Source organism: Candoia aspera, chromosome 11 (genome assembly GCF_035149785.1).
Source record: "Candoia aspera isolate rCanAsp1 chromosome 11, rCanAsp1.hap2, whole genome shotgun sequence".
Classification (NCBI taxonomy): domain Eukaryota; kingdom Metazoa; phylum Chordata; class Lepidosauria; order Squamata; family Boidae; genus Candoia; species Candoia aspera.
The window spans coordinates 1,383,877-1,398,558 of NC_086163.1; the positions used below are offsets into that span (position 1 = coordinate 1,383,877).

Sequence of the window (14,682 nt, forward strand, 5' to 3'; positions counted from 1 at the left end):
AGCTGTGAGGAAAGAGTTTAATTCTCTCATGTCCTTTACTGCTTGACCTCTAATTCTCCAGCTGCCTTTTCACCATGCTTTCAAGCTTATTGTATCTCTTTGGTAATAGCTGCCTCTGATTCCTTGAACTGTGATAGCATTCAGATTTTACTAGTTTTATTTATTTATACCTCACCCTGTACATGAATTAATAAACACCAATAAGCTCCTGTGCTCAGGATTGCTTCATAAGTGGCTGGGTTCGCTCAACATACATGACTTCAGTACTAAACTAACCTAACTTCTGGGTTCATAGCAATATACAAAACCCTAAGTTAACCGCAGGCTAAACCACAAAAAAACTGAGCAGGGTTAAAGCTAAACAAGCTTAGCGTGTTGTTGGATACAGCTGCTTCCTCGTTAACTGACCTGATTAAGCCTGTTGTGCAAATCTAGAACTACCAGACATGGGCTGCAAAACTCTGGACAGAGACTAGGTGACAGCAAAGTGTCTTGTTTTCTGTCTCATTTGTGTTGTCCAGTTTTCTGCAGTCAACTCTGATAACTCAGAAGCAACCCAGACACTGAGTTGGTGCATCGTGCCCAAACTATAAAGACAAAAGCTTTTTCACAAAATCTGAAAATTGAGGGAGATACTGAAATACTCTTGAATGGCAAGACTCTTGTGGCATATGAAAATGTGCCATGTTTTATTTAGGCAAGCTGCTGTTAAACCAACTCTAGCCAAGCCTAAGGATTAAAGTTTAGGAGGACTTCTCTGTATTTTTAGACTACCCCCTTCAACTGGCTATAGTAACAGTTGTCTTAAATGAACCATGTTAATTAAATGTTTTAAATGAACACCAAAAACACACCCCACCGCACAGACTTCCACACCCAGTCCCCTGCTCCATTGCCCCGTAGGCACTTCGGTTCCAGAGATGACTTGCATTTTGAATGTCCTCTGAGTCCTTTATCCAAGACAAGCTTGCTCTATTATTATTAAAGCCCTTTCAAATGGTGATAGAATTTATTATGTCCTTCTCTGCCTGTCTCTCTCTATATGTGTGGATAGATTTTATCTCCCTTGTCCAAGGGTTTGTTTCACAGAGCGATCTCAGAGAGCGGAGCTGTCCAGATGCCAGGTATCTTCCTCAAGCATCCGGAAGTCTTTGCTCAAGTAAGTCAGCCATTGTTTTCGAACCACACCTAATACTCCAATGTTCACATGGCTTGCTTTATATAAAAGCAAGCAACGGAAGTGTTAAAGCGGGAAAAGAGATATAGATAAAGCATATGTCAAATATCTGTCAAAATAGTTTTGGTTCAAGGAGTACATCTGTCTGAAAGCAGTAGGAAAGGACAGGTCCAGACAAGCCCTTGCATAGCGTGTGCCTATAAATCTCACTGCGAGTTTCCTGCCCGGCCACCAGGCACTGAGGGGGCTCCCAGCATCTCTCCCTGATTCCCTGATCCTGGAAGGAGGGGAACACGTCCTCCTCATGGCAAGATCCGGCAGTGATTGCAGGCGCATGGCGGTGAGGGGGATGTGCAGCAGGATACATACAGTATGTGTGTCTGGGGGCGTGTTATTGCCTTTTTTGAACACCCCCTCCCCCCCCGGTAAACCCTCCTGACATACAGTCATGCTTTTTCAAAAGTTGAAGCTGCTGTATGTGGAAGTTCAGAAAAGCCAAAATCAGGATCACGCCTTAGATTCTGCAAGCAAGCCGTGCACGTGTGTTCCCATTTCATAACATGTAAATTGTACCTCATTTAAACTGTATTATTTTTTTCCACCTTGAAGAAAGTGGCATCTGCAGCTGGCTGTGAGACTAGCAGTCCTGCGATGCTGCTCTGCTTAAGGGGCAAAACAGAAGGAGAACTGAGGTCACTGAACTCCAAGTTTGTTCTGGTAAGGGATGAAAGATATACTGTATACCAGCAGTCTGAAATTTGCCAAGGCTGAAAAAGATTCCAGGTTTAGGGACAGGTTCCTGTACACCATGGCTAGCAAAAGAGAACTGATTCTCTTAGAAATAAAGAAGTCAGAGGAAAAGAGCAGATCAGTGTCATTTATACTGGTTTTTTGGAATACACTAGGGTATGATTGTAGTGTATCCCCAGTTCCACTGACAGGATACTCAACCACTAAGTCAGAATCTAAAAGTTGAAAGCAGCCATTAAGGTCACTGAGTGCATCCCCCTGCTTAGAGAAGGAATTAAAAATTAAAAGATTGAGGATTAAAACCTCTCTGCTGGGTGGCTGTCTGGCTTCTGCTTGAACGCATCCATGTTGGGGAGCCACCATCGCCCTCAGTCATTAGTTGCATTATGTTTTTCTAACAGTTGGGATCTGCTTTCCTGTGTCCTGCCCTCTGGCATGAGAGAGAACCCATCTTGGCCTTTTTATGTGTGGCATCCATTCAGATATTTGAAGAAGGGTACTGTCAGGGCCAGCCTCTCTTCGCAATAAGACACAGACTCACTTAATGGGTATTAAGGATTTCTGGTTTATTGGAATGATAGCTGACAGATCGAAAAACGGGAACGGGGTAGGTAGTGTGGGGGTGCCCCTTTTATACCCTCCTGTATTGCCCCGGGCTTCCCCACCCCTCAATGCCCCGATCCCTCTTGATGGGATCCTTGATGGCTGCGTGGGCGTTTTCCCCGGTGTCCTCTTTGTCTTCCTGCAACGGTTGAGTTCTCCGGGGCACCATGTGCTCCTTATCTTCACTCCTCTGACGTCTCTCTTTTCAGGTGTTGATGGGATCATGGGTGTGGGTGTCTTTGGGTGCTTGTTTTAATCCCTGATTGGATTATCTTCTTCCCCCTTTTCCTTAATGATCATGATCCACGTTGTGAGGCTCTTTGTGCCTTGCAACGAGGTCATGACATGCTGCCCCCCCAAAGATGTTCTATGGTGCTGGTTTCCCTGGGTATGCCTCATGGAACTGTCTTGTTAGTTGTCTAGCCATGACGTGTCGTGCCTGGACCCACTCTGGGTGTGAGAAATGTTTCCATCTCACGAGGTATTGGAGTGTTCCTCTTTGCTTTCTTGAGTCCAGTATTTCTTTTACTTCAAAATGTTGTTGGTTGTCTATCATTATGGGTGGGGGTGGAGGTTCTTCCGTATGCCATTTGGATGTGCTCGTTGGTTTCAGTAGTGCACAGTGAAACACTGGGTGGACCCGTCTCAAATTGTAAGGCAGTTCCAATTTGAACGTAACTGGGTTGATTACCTGTATGATTTTAAAAGGTCCGATGAATTTCGGTGCCAATTTCTTCGAGGGTTGCGAGGTCTTTATGAACTTAGTGGAGAGGTAGACCCTATCTCCCACTTTATAGTTCGGTGCCTCCGCCCTGTGGTTGTCCGCATATTTTTTGTACGTTGTTTGTGCGTCTGCTAGGGCCGTTTGGATGATAGGCCAGGTTGTTGCCAGCTGTGCCGCCCAATCGTCTGGTGAGCAGGGCAGGGTTTCAGGTTGCGGCAATTCTGGTATCGGTACAAAGTCCCTTCCATAGACCACCTTAAAAGGGGTGTGGCCAGTGCTCTGGTGTACCGCGTTATTATAGGCCACCTCTGCAAAAGGTAGTAGGTCTACCCAGTTGTCCTGTTGATAATTTATGAATGCCCTCAGGAACTGTTCAAGTGTTGAGTTTAGGATCTCTGTTGATCCGTCCGTGTTTGGATGCCACGCAGTGGACAGTGCTTGCTTGGTTCCGATTAGTTTTAAAAATTCCCGCCAAAACTTTGACGTGAATTGTGTTCCTCTGTCGGTCACCAACCTGTAGGGGGCGCCGTGGATCCTGTATATGTGTGTTAGGAATAAACGTGCCAGCTGTTGTGCGGAGGGGATAGTTGCGCACGGGATGAAGTGTGCTTGTTTCGAGAAATAGTCTTTTACCACCCATATCACAGTTTTTCTTTGGCTGGGTGGGAGGTCCACAATGAAATCCATGGAAATTTCTTCCCATGGCCGGGAGGGGCTGGCTACCGCCTGTAGCAGCCCGTGGGGTTTCCCTCCTTTACGTTTGGTGGTGGCACATATGGGGCAGTTGCCTACGTAGTCTTTTACGTCCTTTCTGAGGTTTGGCCACCAAAATTGCCTCCTCGTTAGGTGGAGGGTTTTTACAAACCCAAAATGCCCTGCAGATTTGTCATCGTGCGCTCTGTGTAAGATTTCCCCCCGCAGTGATTCGGGCACGTACAAGGCTTTCTCTTTCCAGGCGATGTTGTCTTTGAAAGATACATGTTGTTGGTTATTCTGCAACCATGTATCTTGCTGTAGTGCTTGTGTGAGTCTTTGTTGCCAGTTCGGTGAAATTGAGCGTCGGCTCCGATCGCTCCCCGCCGTTCGTGCTGGCGTGCGCTGATTCCTTGTCTGGCTCCGCGTGACAGCTGGGCAGCCGAGCTGTTTCTCGGTCCATACTGTTCCTACGATGTCGGAGGCTTGCGTGTCGTCCTGTGGCCGTCGGGAAAGGGCGTCTGCCAAGAAGTTTTTCTTGCCCGGTATGAATTTCAGCGTGAAATTGAACCGGCTGAAAAACTGAGCCCATCGCACCTGCTTCGGGCTGAGTCGTTTTGGTGTGCTGAGTGCCTCCAGGTTCTTGTGGTCCGTCCAGACCTCGAAGGGGCAGGAGGCCCCCTCCAGCAGGTGTCGCCACGTTTCCAAGGCTGTCTTCACTGCAAACGCCTCCTTTTCCCATACGTGCCATCTCCGCTCCGTTTCGGAGAATTTGCGGGAAAGGTAGGCGCAGGGCTTTAGGTGGTTGTCGGAGTCCTTTTGGAGCAGGATGGCTCCGATGGAAAAGTCGGAGGCATCTGCCTGCACCACAAAAGGCTTGGTGGGGTCGGGGTGTTGTAACACTGGCTCAGCTGTGAAGAGGGTTTTCAGTCTCTCGAAAGCCGTTTGACAGTCAGCTGTCCAATTCAGTAGCGCCCCCGGGTTCCTCGATTTGCGCGTGTCCCCCAAGCCCTTAGTCTTTAGCAGGTTAGTTAGGGGCAATATAGTCTCTGCCAGCCTGGGCGTGAACCCCCTGTAGAAATTAGTGAATCCCAGGAGGCTTTGCAGCTGTCTCCTCGTGCGTGGGCGTTCCCACGCCAGGATGGCTTGGACCTTGCTGGGGTCCATTTCTATCCCTTTAGCAGAAATCCTATACCCTAGGTAGTCAATTTGTTTTTTGTGAAACTCGCACTTGGAGAGCTTTACAAACAGCTCTGCCTTGCGAAGTTTCTTGAGCACGTCTTTTACCAAGCGTTCGTGCTCACGTTCTGTTTCTGTGTAGATCAATACATCATCCAGGTAAACCAAAACCCCCTTAAAAAGGTGGTCACGCAGGACCTCATTAATTAACTGCATGAATACCCCCGGTGCTCCTGCCAATCCGAATGGGAGTACTTTATATTGAAACGCCCCCAATGGGCAATTGAAAGCAGTCTTCCACTCATCCCCCTCCCGTATCCGTATGCGGTAGTAGGCTTCCCTTATGTCCAGTTTGGAGAATACCTTACCCTTTACCAAGTGGGACAAAATGTCCTTTATTAAGGGTAAGGGGTATTTATTTGAAATGCTTGCTGCGTTTAATCCGCGGTAGTCTGTACAGAGCCGCAATGACCCGTCCTTTTTCTCGCGAAAGAGGACTGGCGCTCCCACTGGAGAGTTTGCTGGCTCGATAAAACCTCTCGCCAGGTTTTTGTCTATGAAGTCCCTTAATGCAGCTAGCTCTCGCTGGGTCATAGCATATATTTTTGGTTTGGGTAGGGGTACCCCCGGGACCAGTTCAATGGTGCAGTCCGTCTTTCTGTGGGGGGGGAGTTTGTCCGCCTCTTTCTCACCGAAAACGTCGGCGAAATCCCCGTATTTGGTCGGCAGTCCCTCTGGCAGTGCTGTCTCTCTGTGTTCCACAGTCGTCGTCGCCCCCCCCATGGCTGCTCGGGGAACCCTGTTCCCTGAAGGTGCTTGGTAACGCCCGTCAGCAAACTTAATCTCTCTGGTTCTCCAGTTGATGACTGGGTTTTGCTGCACGAGCCATGGGATCCCCAGTATGAGTCGGGGTTGCCCCACCGGTGCCACGATGAAAGCCAATTTTTCCTCGTGGCTGCCGAGCCGTAGCGCGGTTTCTCCGGTGTATTGGGTGACCGGGCCCCCTCCCGCTGCAGATCCATCGAGCTGCGAGAACACCAGGTGGTGCTGAAGTGGATAGCAGCGGAGGTCGAGTGCGGCTGCCAGGTCAGGGTGCATGAGGCTTTTGGAGCAACCCGAATCAATGAGTGCCCAGACCTTTTCGGTTTTATTTCTATGGGTGAGGGTGACACGGACGTAGAGGGTGGGGCATTCCTCACTCACCCCTTTGTCGAAGCGCCTGTCAGTGTCCTCCACCTGTCCTTCGGCGCCCCTTAGGCCAGGTGGTTGTCGTTTCCCGCCGCCTCATCGGGGTTGCTTTCCTCCTCCTCTGAACTGTAGGGGCTGTGTCTGCGTCGGTACTCCCCCTTTGCTGCTGGTCGCTTTCTTGGCGCTGGGGTTGGTGCTGTTTGTGCCCTCCTTGGGCTCTCTCTGGGCGTCGTTTTGGGGCATGTGGCTGCTTTGTGATCTTCCCTGCCGCACGTGAAGCATTGCCCTTTTGCGAAGCGTCTGTCCCGTTCCTCCTTCCAAGGTTGGGGTCTCGCCCTCACCTGCCTTGCGTTGGTGCGTGGGGGTCTCACTGTCTCCATCTGTTGCGTTTCCCTCCTTGCGTGGAGGAACGTGTCGTGGGCGTTCTCCGCTTCCGCTGCCAGCTGGATCCACCCCGTGAGGGAGCTGGGGTTGTCGCGGCCAAGTGCCCACCGGAGGACATTTAAGTTGAGTCCATGTTTGAACTTCTCAATCAGTGTCGATTGAGACCAAGTGTCCACTTTTCCGGCTAGGGCTTGGAACTCCATGGCATACTCAGCCACGGAGCGCGGGCTTTGTTTAAGTGTCTCTAGCGCCCTTTTTGCCTTTTCTTGCTCCAGGGGGTCCCTGAAGTGCCTTTCTAGTGCCTGCAGGAATTCAGTGCTGTCCTGCAGCGCCGGGCGCCTGATTGGCACAATTGGACGTACCAATCGGCGGCCCGTCCTTTTAATTTTATGGCCAGGGCATTGATTTTGCCCCGCTCAGTTCTGAAGCAGGGACCCCTCGCGTTAGTCAAAAAGAAGGAGAGTTTCGAGGGGTCCCCATCGAACTTTATGCCAAAGTCTTTGGCGGGTGTCCTGGTCTGGCTCCTGGCCCCCTCTGCGTCGTGCCTCGGGCTCTGCAGGAGCTGCTGCGGGTCGGGGTGTCTCCGGTTCTCTTGCGGCATTGGTGCCTCTCTCTGGGGCTCCTCGCAAGGTCGTCGTCCCATCGCTCGGGGGGGAGGGCGGGGTGTTCTCCCTCGGTCGGGCTCCTGGATCCAGGCTCCGCCGTCGCCGCCCGCCGGGTCGTCCCTCCGCCTCTCAGCCTGGCGCATCTCCCGTCGTGGGGTGGGCTCCTGGGGCCGGACGCCGCCGCCGCCGAGGTTGTCCCGCCGTCTCACGTCCGGGCGCGCCTCCGCTCGTTGGGTGGCCTCCTGGGGTCGGGTCCCGCCGTGGTCGCCGCCGTCCGCTGGGTCTCCACCCCGTCTCGCCTCCCGGTGCGCCTCAGGTCGTCGGTTGGGCTCCTTGGGTCGGGTTCCGCCGTCACCGCCGCCCCGCTCGCCCTGCCTCCTTTCGACCGGGGGTGCCTCTGCGCCGCCTCCGTCGCGGAGTCCCTGTGCCGCCGTCAGCTGTTGGAGCATCTGCCGCACCGCCTGCATCCCTTCCTCCAACGCGTCGAGCCTCTCCGCCGTCCCCGGCTTCCCGCCGAGGTTTTCGCCGCTCCGCTCGCCCTCGCCGTTGGCCGTGGTAGAGGACGGATCGTCCCTCGATCCCGCCGCGGTGCCAGGCGCGCCCTCGCCTTCGAGCGCCCAGGGTGGCGGTTCGTCTCGCGCTTCCTCCGGGGTTGCCTGTAGGCTTGGAGAGGGTCCCCTCGTCTCGCCCCCGGTGCCTCGCGGGCTCCGGGGCGCCGGGGTGGGTCCCTCCCCCGCTGCTTCCCCCCAGCTGGGTCCCATACTTACCGGGGCGTTGCATCGCCCGGACCTCAGCTGCATCCCGCCCTGCGAGAGCGGGGCTTCGTCGCCGGGCGCCGAAGGGTTGCGCCTCCTCGGTTCCTGGTTCTCCATGCCTGGCTGGGTCCCTCACAAACGTGTTGGATAGGTACCAGGTGGAAAAAAATTTTTTGCGGTTCCCGTTTTTATGTCAGGGCCAGCCTCTCTTCGCAATAAGACACAGACTCACTTAATGGGTATTAAGGATTTCTGGTTTATTGGAATGATAGCTGACAGATCGAAAAACGGGAACGGGGTAGGTAGTGTGGGGGTGCCCCTTTTATACCCTCCTGTATTGCCCCGGGCTTCCCCACCCCTCAATGCCCCGATCCCTCTTGATGGGATCCTTGATGGCTGCGTGGGCGTTTTCCCCGGTGTCCTCTTTGTCTTCCTGCAACGGTTGAGTTCTCCGGGGCACCATGTGCTCCTTATCTTCACTCCTCTGACGTCTCTCTTTTCAGGTGTTGATGGGATCATGGGTGTGGGTGTCTTTGGGTGCTTGTTTTAATCCCTGATTGGATTATCTTCTTCCCCCTTTTCCTTAATGATCATGATCCACGTTGTGAGGCTCTTTGTGCCTTGCAACGAGGTCATGACAGGTACACATCTTCCTCTCCTCTCAGTCTTCTCAAATTGAATATACCCAGCTCCTTCAATCTTTCTTCATAGGACTTGATAGATTCTATTCCTCTGATCATCCTTGTTGTCCTTTTCTGAACCTGTTTGAGTTTCTTGGAATCTGTCTTAAATGTGGTGCCCAGAATTGGACACTGTTCTAAAGTTGGGTTCTGACCCAAGCAGAAGAAAGTGAAAATGTAATTTTTCAGGTTTGGAATCAGTACTTATGGTGATACAGTCTAAAACTGCCCATGACTTTTTTGCAGCCACATGGTTGTTTCATAATCAGACCTTTTTCTCAAGTATTATTACCCAATACTTTCTAAATACAGTCATTTCTATTTGCATTTGATACCTGTTTCATAAGAACTTTGCATTTGTCTTGTTAAATTTCATTCTTGTTACATGCACCTTATTTCTCACATCAGTCAGTCAGTATTTATTTTATTTCTGTCTTCTAAGGTATTAGATATTGTCAGAGGTTGCTGGAAAGCGTTTGGCCCGAGAGATCAGAAAAATCACACACCAGGCATTTCTATAAAAATAAATTTATTTACAGAAAGCACAAAAACATATTTTCAAGCTGTGCATTCACACGCGCTCAGAGAGGACAGGGAGGAAGGCAGGTAGAAAGGAAACCAAAACTAACAAGCCCAGGCAAGCTGCCCTCCAGGCAATTTACTTATATGGTCATTCTTTTCACACCCAAAACTAAAGATACTTAAGTTTGACCTGTTCACCCTGCCAGAGTGATTTGTTACCATAATAACCTTAATTCCTCTACAGCCAAATTTCTTGCAGAAAAAAACAAATACCAACAGATATCCCACCCAATTTCATGGTTTAGTAATCTCCCTCCCCTCCCTCCTCTCTTTCCTTCTTTCTTTCTTTCCTCCTTCCCTCCCCTCCTCCTCTCCCATCTGTCTGACTGTCTGTCTGTCTATCTATCTACTGTACATTATTATTTAAAAACAATTCTGAAGAATACATGGCTCAGGACTGAGCCTTCTAGCACTCTACCTGATATCTATCCCCAGTCTGGTGAGGAACCACTGAGGATCAGTCTCCTAATTTTAATGCAGTACAGTCTATGCTTCCTAATCTGAATGTCATGGGCTATTTAAATCAAGATTTATTATCTCTGCAAGATTCCAGAATCTATTAAGAAAGTTGCTTGCTTGCCTGCTTGCTTGCTTGATTGTGTGTCATTAAGTTGGTATTAACTCTTAGCGGCCACATAGATACTGAAGATCTTCTGGATGATCCATCCCCAACCTGTCCCTTCTAGTCTTCCAACAGTGCACCCATTATCATGCTATAATCAAGTCCAATCACCTTGCTAATCATCCTCTTCTCTTTCCTTCCATCTTTTCCAGTATTATGGACTTCTCCAGAGAGCTAGGTCTTTACATCATGTGTCCAAAATATAATTTAAGCCAATTATCCATTTGTTTGTTTTCTTGGCTGTCCATTGTATTCTCAAAAGTCTTCTTCAACACCAAACTTCAAAGGCATCAATACTCTTCCTATCCTGTGTCATGCTCCCTGATCAAACTTTCATTTCCATAGAGTGTCACAAGGAATACCATTGCCTGCACAGTTCTGATCTTTGAAGATAAAGACACATCCTGGCATCTGAATATTTTTTCCAAGACCTTCATTGCTACCCTACCAAGTGCTAGTCTGTTGTACAGCGCAAGTAAGATGACCTTGATGAAGATATGGCAGATCTATTGCCAAGGCAACAAGGAGTAAAACATGTTTTGAGTCCAGAACATCTAGATAACATTTGGAAGCGGCTCAGACAGACACCTCCCCACTTCACTATCTATAAGAAGGGGAGAAGCTACAACACAAAGAGATACACAAGATTCTCTTATTATAGTCAATCTCAAAAAAAGTAGCTTTAGACTTCCTGTAGAGTTGATTTCTTGGTCTGGTCTAGTGGGTCTGACTGGTGTATCTTTTGACTGCTGATTCCTTTACTGTTGATGGTCAATCCTAAAGGCAAAAACATCCACAACTTCTATATCTTCCTTGTCAGTTCTAAGGCTGGTTGCTGAACCTGTCATTAGTTTGTTTTTATTTATGTTTAATCTTAGCCACATTTTTTCACTGTGCTCCTTGACTTTTATTACTAGAGCTTGCAGATCCTTTGCATTTTCAGCTATCAGGGTAGTATATTAGCATAGCGCAAGTTATTGATGTTTCTTCTTCCTCCAATTTTAAAATCATGTTCATCTTTTTCCAGTCCAGCTTCCCATCCATATATATTCATTCATTCATTCATTCATTCATTCATTCATTCATTCATTCATTCATTCAACATATAGGTTAAACAAGAGTATGCAGCCTGGAGCCAGTTTGTTTCATCATGTTCTCTCCTTACTGTGGCTTCCTGACCTGTATATCAGTTTTGCATGAGGACAATGAGATGTTCTGGGATTGCCACTTTTTCTAAGCACATTCCATAGGTTGACCTGGTCAGCCTAGTCAAAGGTCTTTCTATAATCAGTGAAGTCATCCCATCAAAAAATTAGATAGAGCTTGTCTGACAAGGCATTTTTGTTTTAGCTATGCTGAGTTTTGCACTAGTTTTGAGTTCTAAGCTATGCTGATAATTATGGGATTATTGTTGAAGTTCTTTATGATTTGCTGTTCCCAGGCATCAAATGTCTGACTGCTCTGTGAGTCCCTGGGATTTCTTTTCCCTTTTCGAAAATTGGGATATTTGTGCCCGTTCAGTCCCTTAACCCCTGGGATCTCTCAAAGATTCTGCTAGGCCATCAGGACTGAATGAGTCACCAGTCAGCTGTTGATCACCTGAGAAGGAGGTCTTCCTGACCATGTTTCTATCTGTTACAAGTTTTCATCATGCCCTTCATCCTGCTCTTCCAGTTTTCTGGTGGAATATATCATTTTACTGTATATTGGAGAAGACTGAATCAAAATAGAAGATAAGTCATGTTCTCTTTTTTTTGTTACCTCATCAGTCAACATTGTCCATCGCCAATAAGGTATACTAATTATTTTCTTTTCAACATATCTTAAGCCTTTTTCTTAACATCCTTTGCCAACCTCAGCTCATTCTGAATGTTGGCTTTCCTGCCACCAGCAATACAGTTCTAAGTTACCCATATGTACTTTTTCTCGGCCCCTCTTTCTGTCTTCTGTACATCTCCTTCTTTGGCTTCTCATCTTCACTAAGCTTGTTATGAAGCCACACTGGCTTCTGCTATTCTCCACATTTTTCTACACTGAAACTTGCTTACCATTTTTTCTTTTGGTATCTCATGTTTTCTCTTTATCATCTGCTCTAGATTCTTCCTAGGCATCAGTGTGAGATGGACTGGTCTATGGTACATAAAGCCCACTGATCACTCTGATTGGTCATTTATAGGAATAATAATAATAATAACTTATTAAACGTGTATGCTGCCCAATTCTCAAGGACTCTGAGTGGCTCACAACAAAGAAATTACAAAAAAATAAAAAAATAAAGATAAAAGATGGCAACTGCGGTGAAGTGAGGGGTCTCCCTCTCCCTTGCTGAAGAGCTGAAGAAAGAATAGTCCTTTCTTTCAATGCCAGGTTTGAGTCCTAGAAGATCAGCTTTTGCCACATGTTTGCACCTGGTCTGTAATATGAAAGAGCAACAAATAGAGGGATAAAATACTTTGGATCACTTGAGAGAGCAGGATAGGTGTAGAGCTGAAAAGTGGCCTGATACCTGGGGATGGGATCTTTGGGGCTCAGCCCACAACTCTGCAAACCTTTGACCATACGGTTTTAACCTGTACAGAGGCTGCAGCAGTTTAGTTTTCTTAACCTTTGCTGAACCTCAAAGTGAGCCTTTGTGAACCTTTCCAGTTTTGCATTATTTTAACTTTTCTTTTCAGGAATTTCACATTATTCCTGCAGTAATTGATGGAAAATTCATTCTGAAGGCACCAGAAGAACTGTTGGCTGCCAAGGAGCTCAGTGCTGTCCCATATTTAATTGGTGTGAATAACAATGAATATGGATGGCTTCTCTATGGAGTAAGATGTTTGCAATTCTCACAAAGTACTTTACTCCCTGCTATATAATTGTAACAGGGACCAGGGTCTACACTTGTGAATACTTTGGAAATAGCCCAGCACTGTTTACATTGTCCTTCCTATTGCTCTGCACTCCTTCCCTGCCCAGCACTTCTTAAAGGTGCTTAAACAAGTCCCAGGTTGAGCTGGGGGGGGGATGCATCCCCATGAGAAAAGGAAAGCACGACCGCCCTCCTGTGGAGAGAATAACTGTGATACAATGGTGATGGTGTCAAGGCTACTTGCAGCTGAACTGCTGCATTAGTTTTGTGAATTTTGCTGAGCTGTTACCCTCTCCTGGCAGACTATTTTATATTGTATATTGTATATTCTATTATATATTCTATGTATAATTATATATTATATAAGGTAAAGGTAAAGGTTTCCCTTGACATTAAGTCCAGTCATGTCCGACTCTAGGAGGCGGTGCTCATCTCCATTTCAAAGCCGAAGAGCCGGCGTTTGTCCGTAGACACTTCTGTGGTCATGTGGCCAGCATGACAGTCACAGAACGCCGTTACTTGCCCGCTGAAGCGGTACCTATTAATCTACTCACATTTGCATGTTTTCGAACTGCTAGGTTGGCAGGAGCTGGGACTAGCAACGGGCGCTCACCCCATCACGTGGATTCAAACCGCCGACCTTCCAGTCGGCAAGCTCAGCAGCTCAGCAGTTTAACCCGCAGCACCACCACGTCCCGTTATTATATATTATATACTTATATATTAAATACATTTTATATTCTGACTATTTTCTCAGAATGTGCTTCCCATAAAATATTGCTGGGTGCTGTCTGTAGAAAGCAGCAAATTTTCCCAGTGTGGAAGATGTGTACTGCATGTAGGTAGGAAAATTAAGTCACAATGTTATTTGTTGGGGTGATAAAATTCCCATTAAACTCAGAAAAGATCTGTTCAGGCAAGATTTATGGAAGAAGACTCATATTGGAAGCCAACAGTCAGGGCAAGCTGAACGAGGGGGAGGCTGGCTATTCCAGGGACCCTGATAAGGGGCCATGCTTAATGGGGGGCCGCAAAGCCCACCTGCTCCACTGGCTCTTACGGGGAGAGAAGTTGGCTGTCAGATTGGAATCTTTGCAAAGTAATGTAATTCAAAGTTTCCATCCTGCCATGAACTGTTGGGCTGAATAGAAAGCAGGGGGATGGGGGATTGAAAGGAAACCCACGCACGCGAGAAAACGGCCAGCATTCCAGAGATAAGGAGATGAACAGCACTGCCAAACATAGGTGAAAGTTAGATATAAGCTGAGATATATCCTACGTGGCTTGTACTTAAGTTTTATTTGGGAGAATTCAGAACTAGGAACACTACATTGGTTCTGAGACATCAAGGCCCTCCACCATCAAGTTGATGCATTATACTTTAGCGATGTAATTCCAAGATTCTTTATTAGCTTGTTTTATTTAAAGAAACATTTGTTTTTCCAGAAAAATCCTCAAGCTCATTTTTAAATTGTCTTCATATGAATGATTTTAAGTGCTTGCTGCATTGTAAAAATAACTTTTAATGAGCTAGCGTCTGCTTACAGTGTTAACGAACAGTAGCCCAGTTTTTATAAGTCATGTATCCTTAATTCCTATTGATATTCTGAAATGTCTCTTTCTGGATTTCAGTCTCCCTTGATAAAAAATTCTCCAGGTACCATAGAAGGCATGGATCGGGAAACAATAGCTGCAGAGTTCCAGCCAATAGCCTCCATTCAGGTATGAGAGAAACCAGTTTCTCTTTACTAGTTCACTTTGTGCAGAATGTCAGAACCGCTATTGGTGCATTTTGAATGTTTGGATTAGGAAGACTGGCAGATATAGCCAGAAGGGCGAGGTATAGAAAATGGCTTGAAAATGGACACTCATGGGATCTTATC

General features: G+C 47.5%; 1 protein-coding gene across 3 annotated transcripts in view; it reads left to right on the forward strand.

Annotated features, from left to right (window-relative positions):
• The window catches only part of CES2 (carboxylesterase 2), a 42,579-nt gene that overhangs the window by 8,927 nt on the left and 18,970 nt on the right, over positions 1 to 14,682 (forward strand). For 2 of the 3 annotated variants that reach the window (XM_063312981.1, XM_063312983.1), the window contains exons 6-9: positions 1,055 to 1,159; positions 1,787 to 1,894; positions 12,618 to 12,758; positions 14,432 to 14,521. In XM_063312981.1, the coding sequence (XP_063169051.1) occupies positions 1,055 to 1,159; positions 1,787 to 1,894; positions 12,618 to 12,758; positions 14,432 to 14,521 (444 nt within the window). The remainder of the gene's footprint in view (positions 1 to 1,054; positions 1,160 to 1,786; positions 1,895 to 12,617; positions 12,759 to 14,431; positions 14,522 to 14,682) is intronic. The other variant, XM_063312982.1, reaches the window with a different exon arrangement.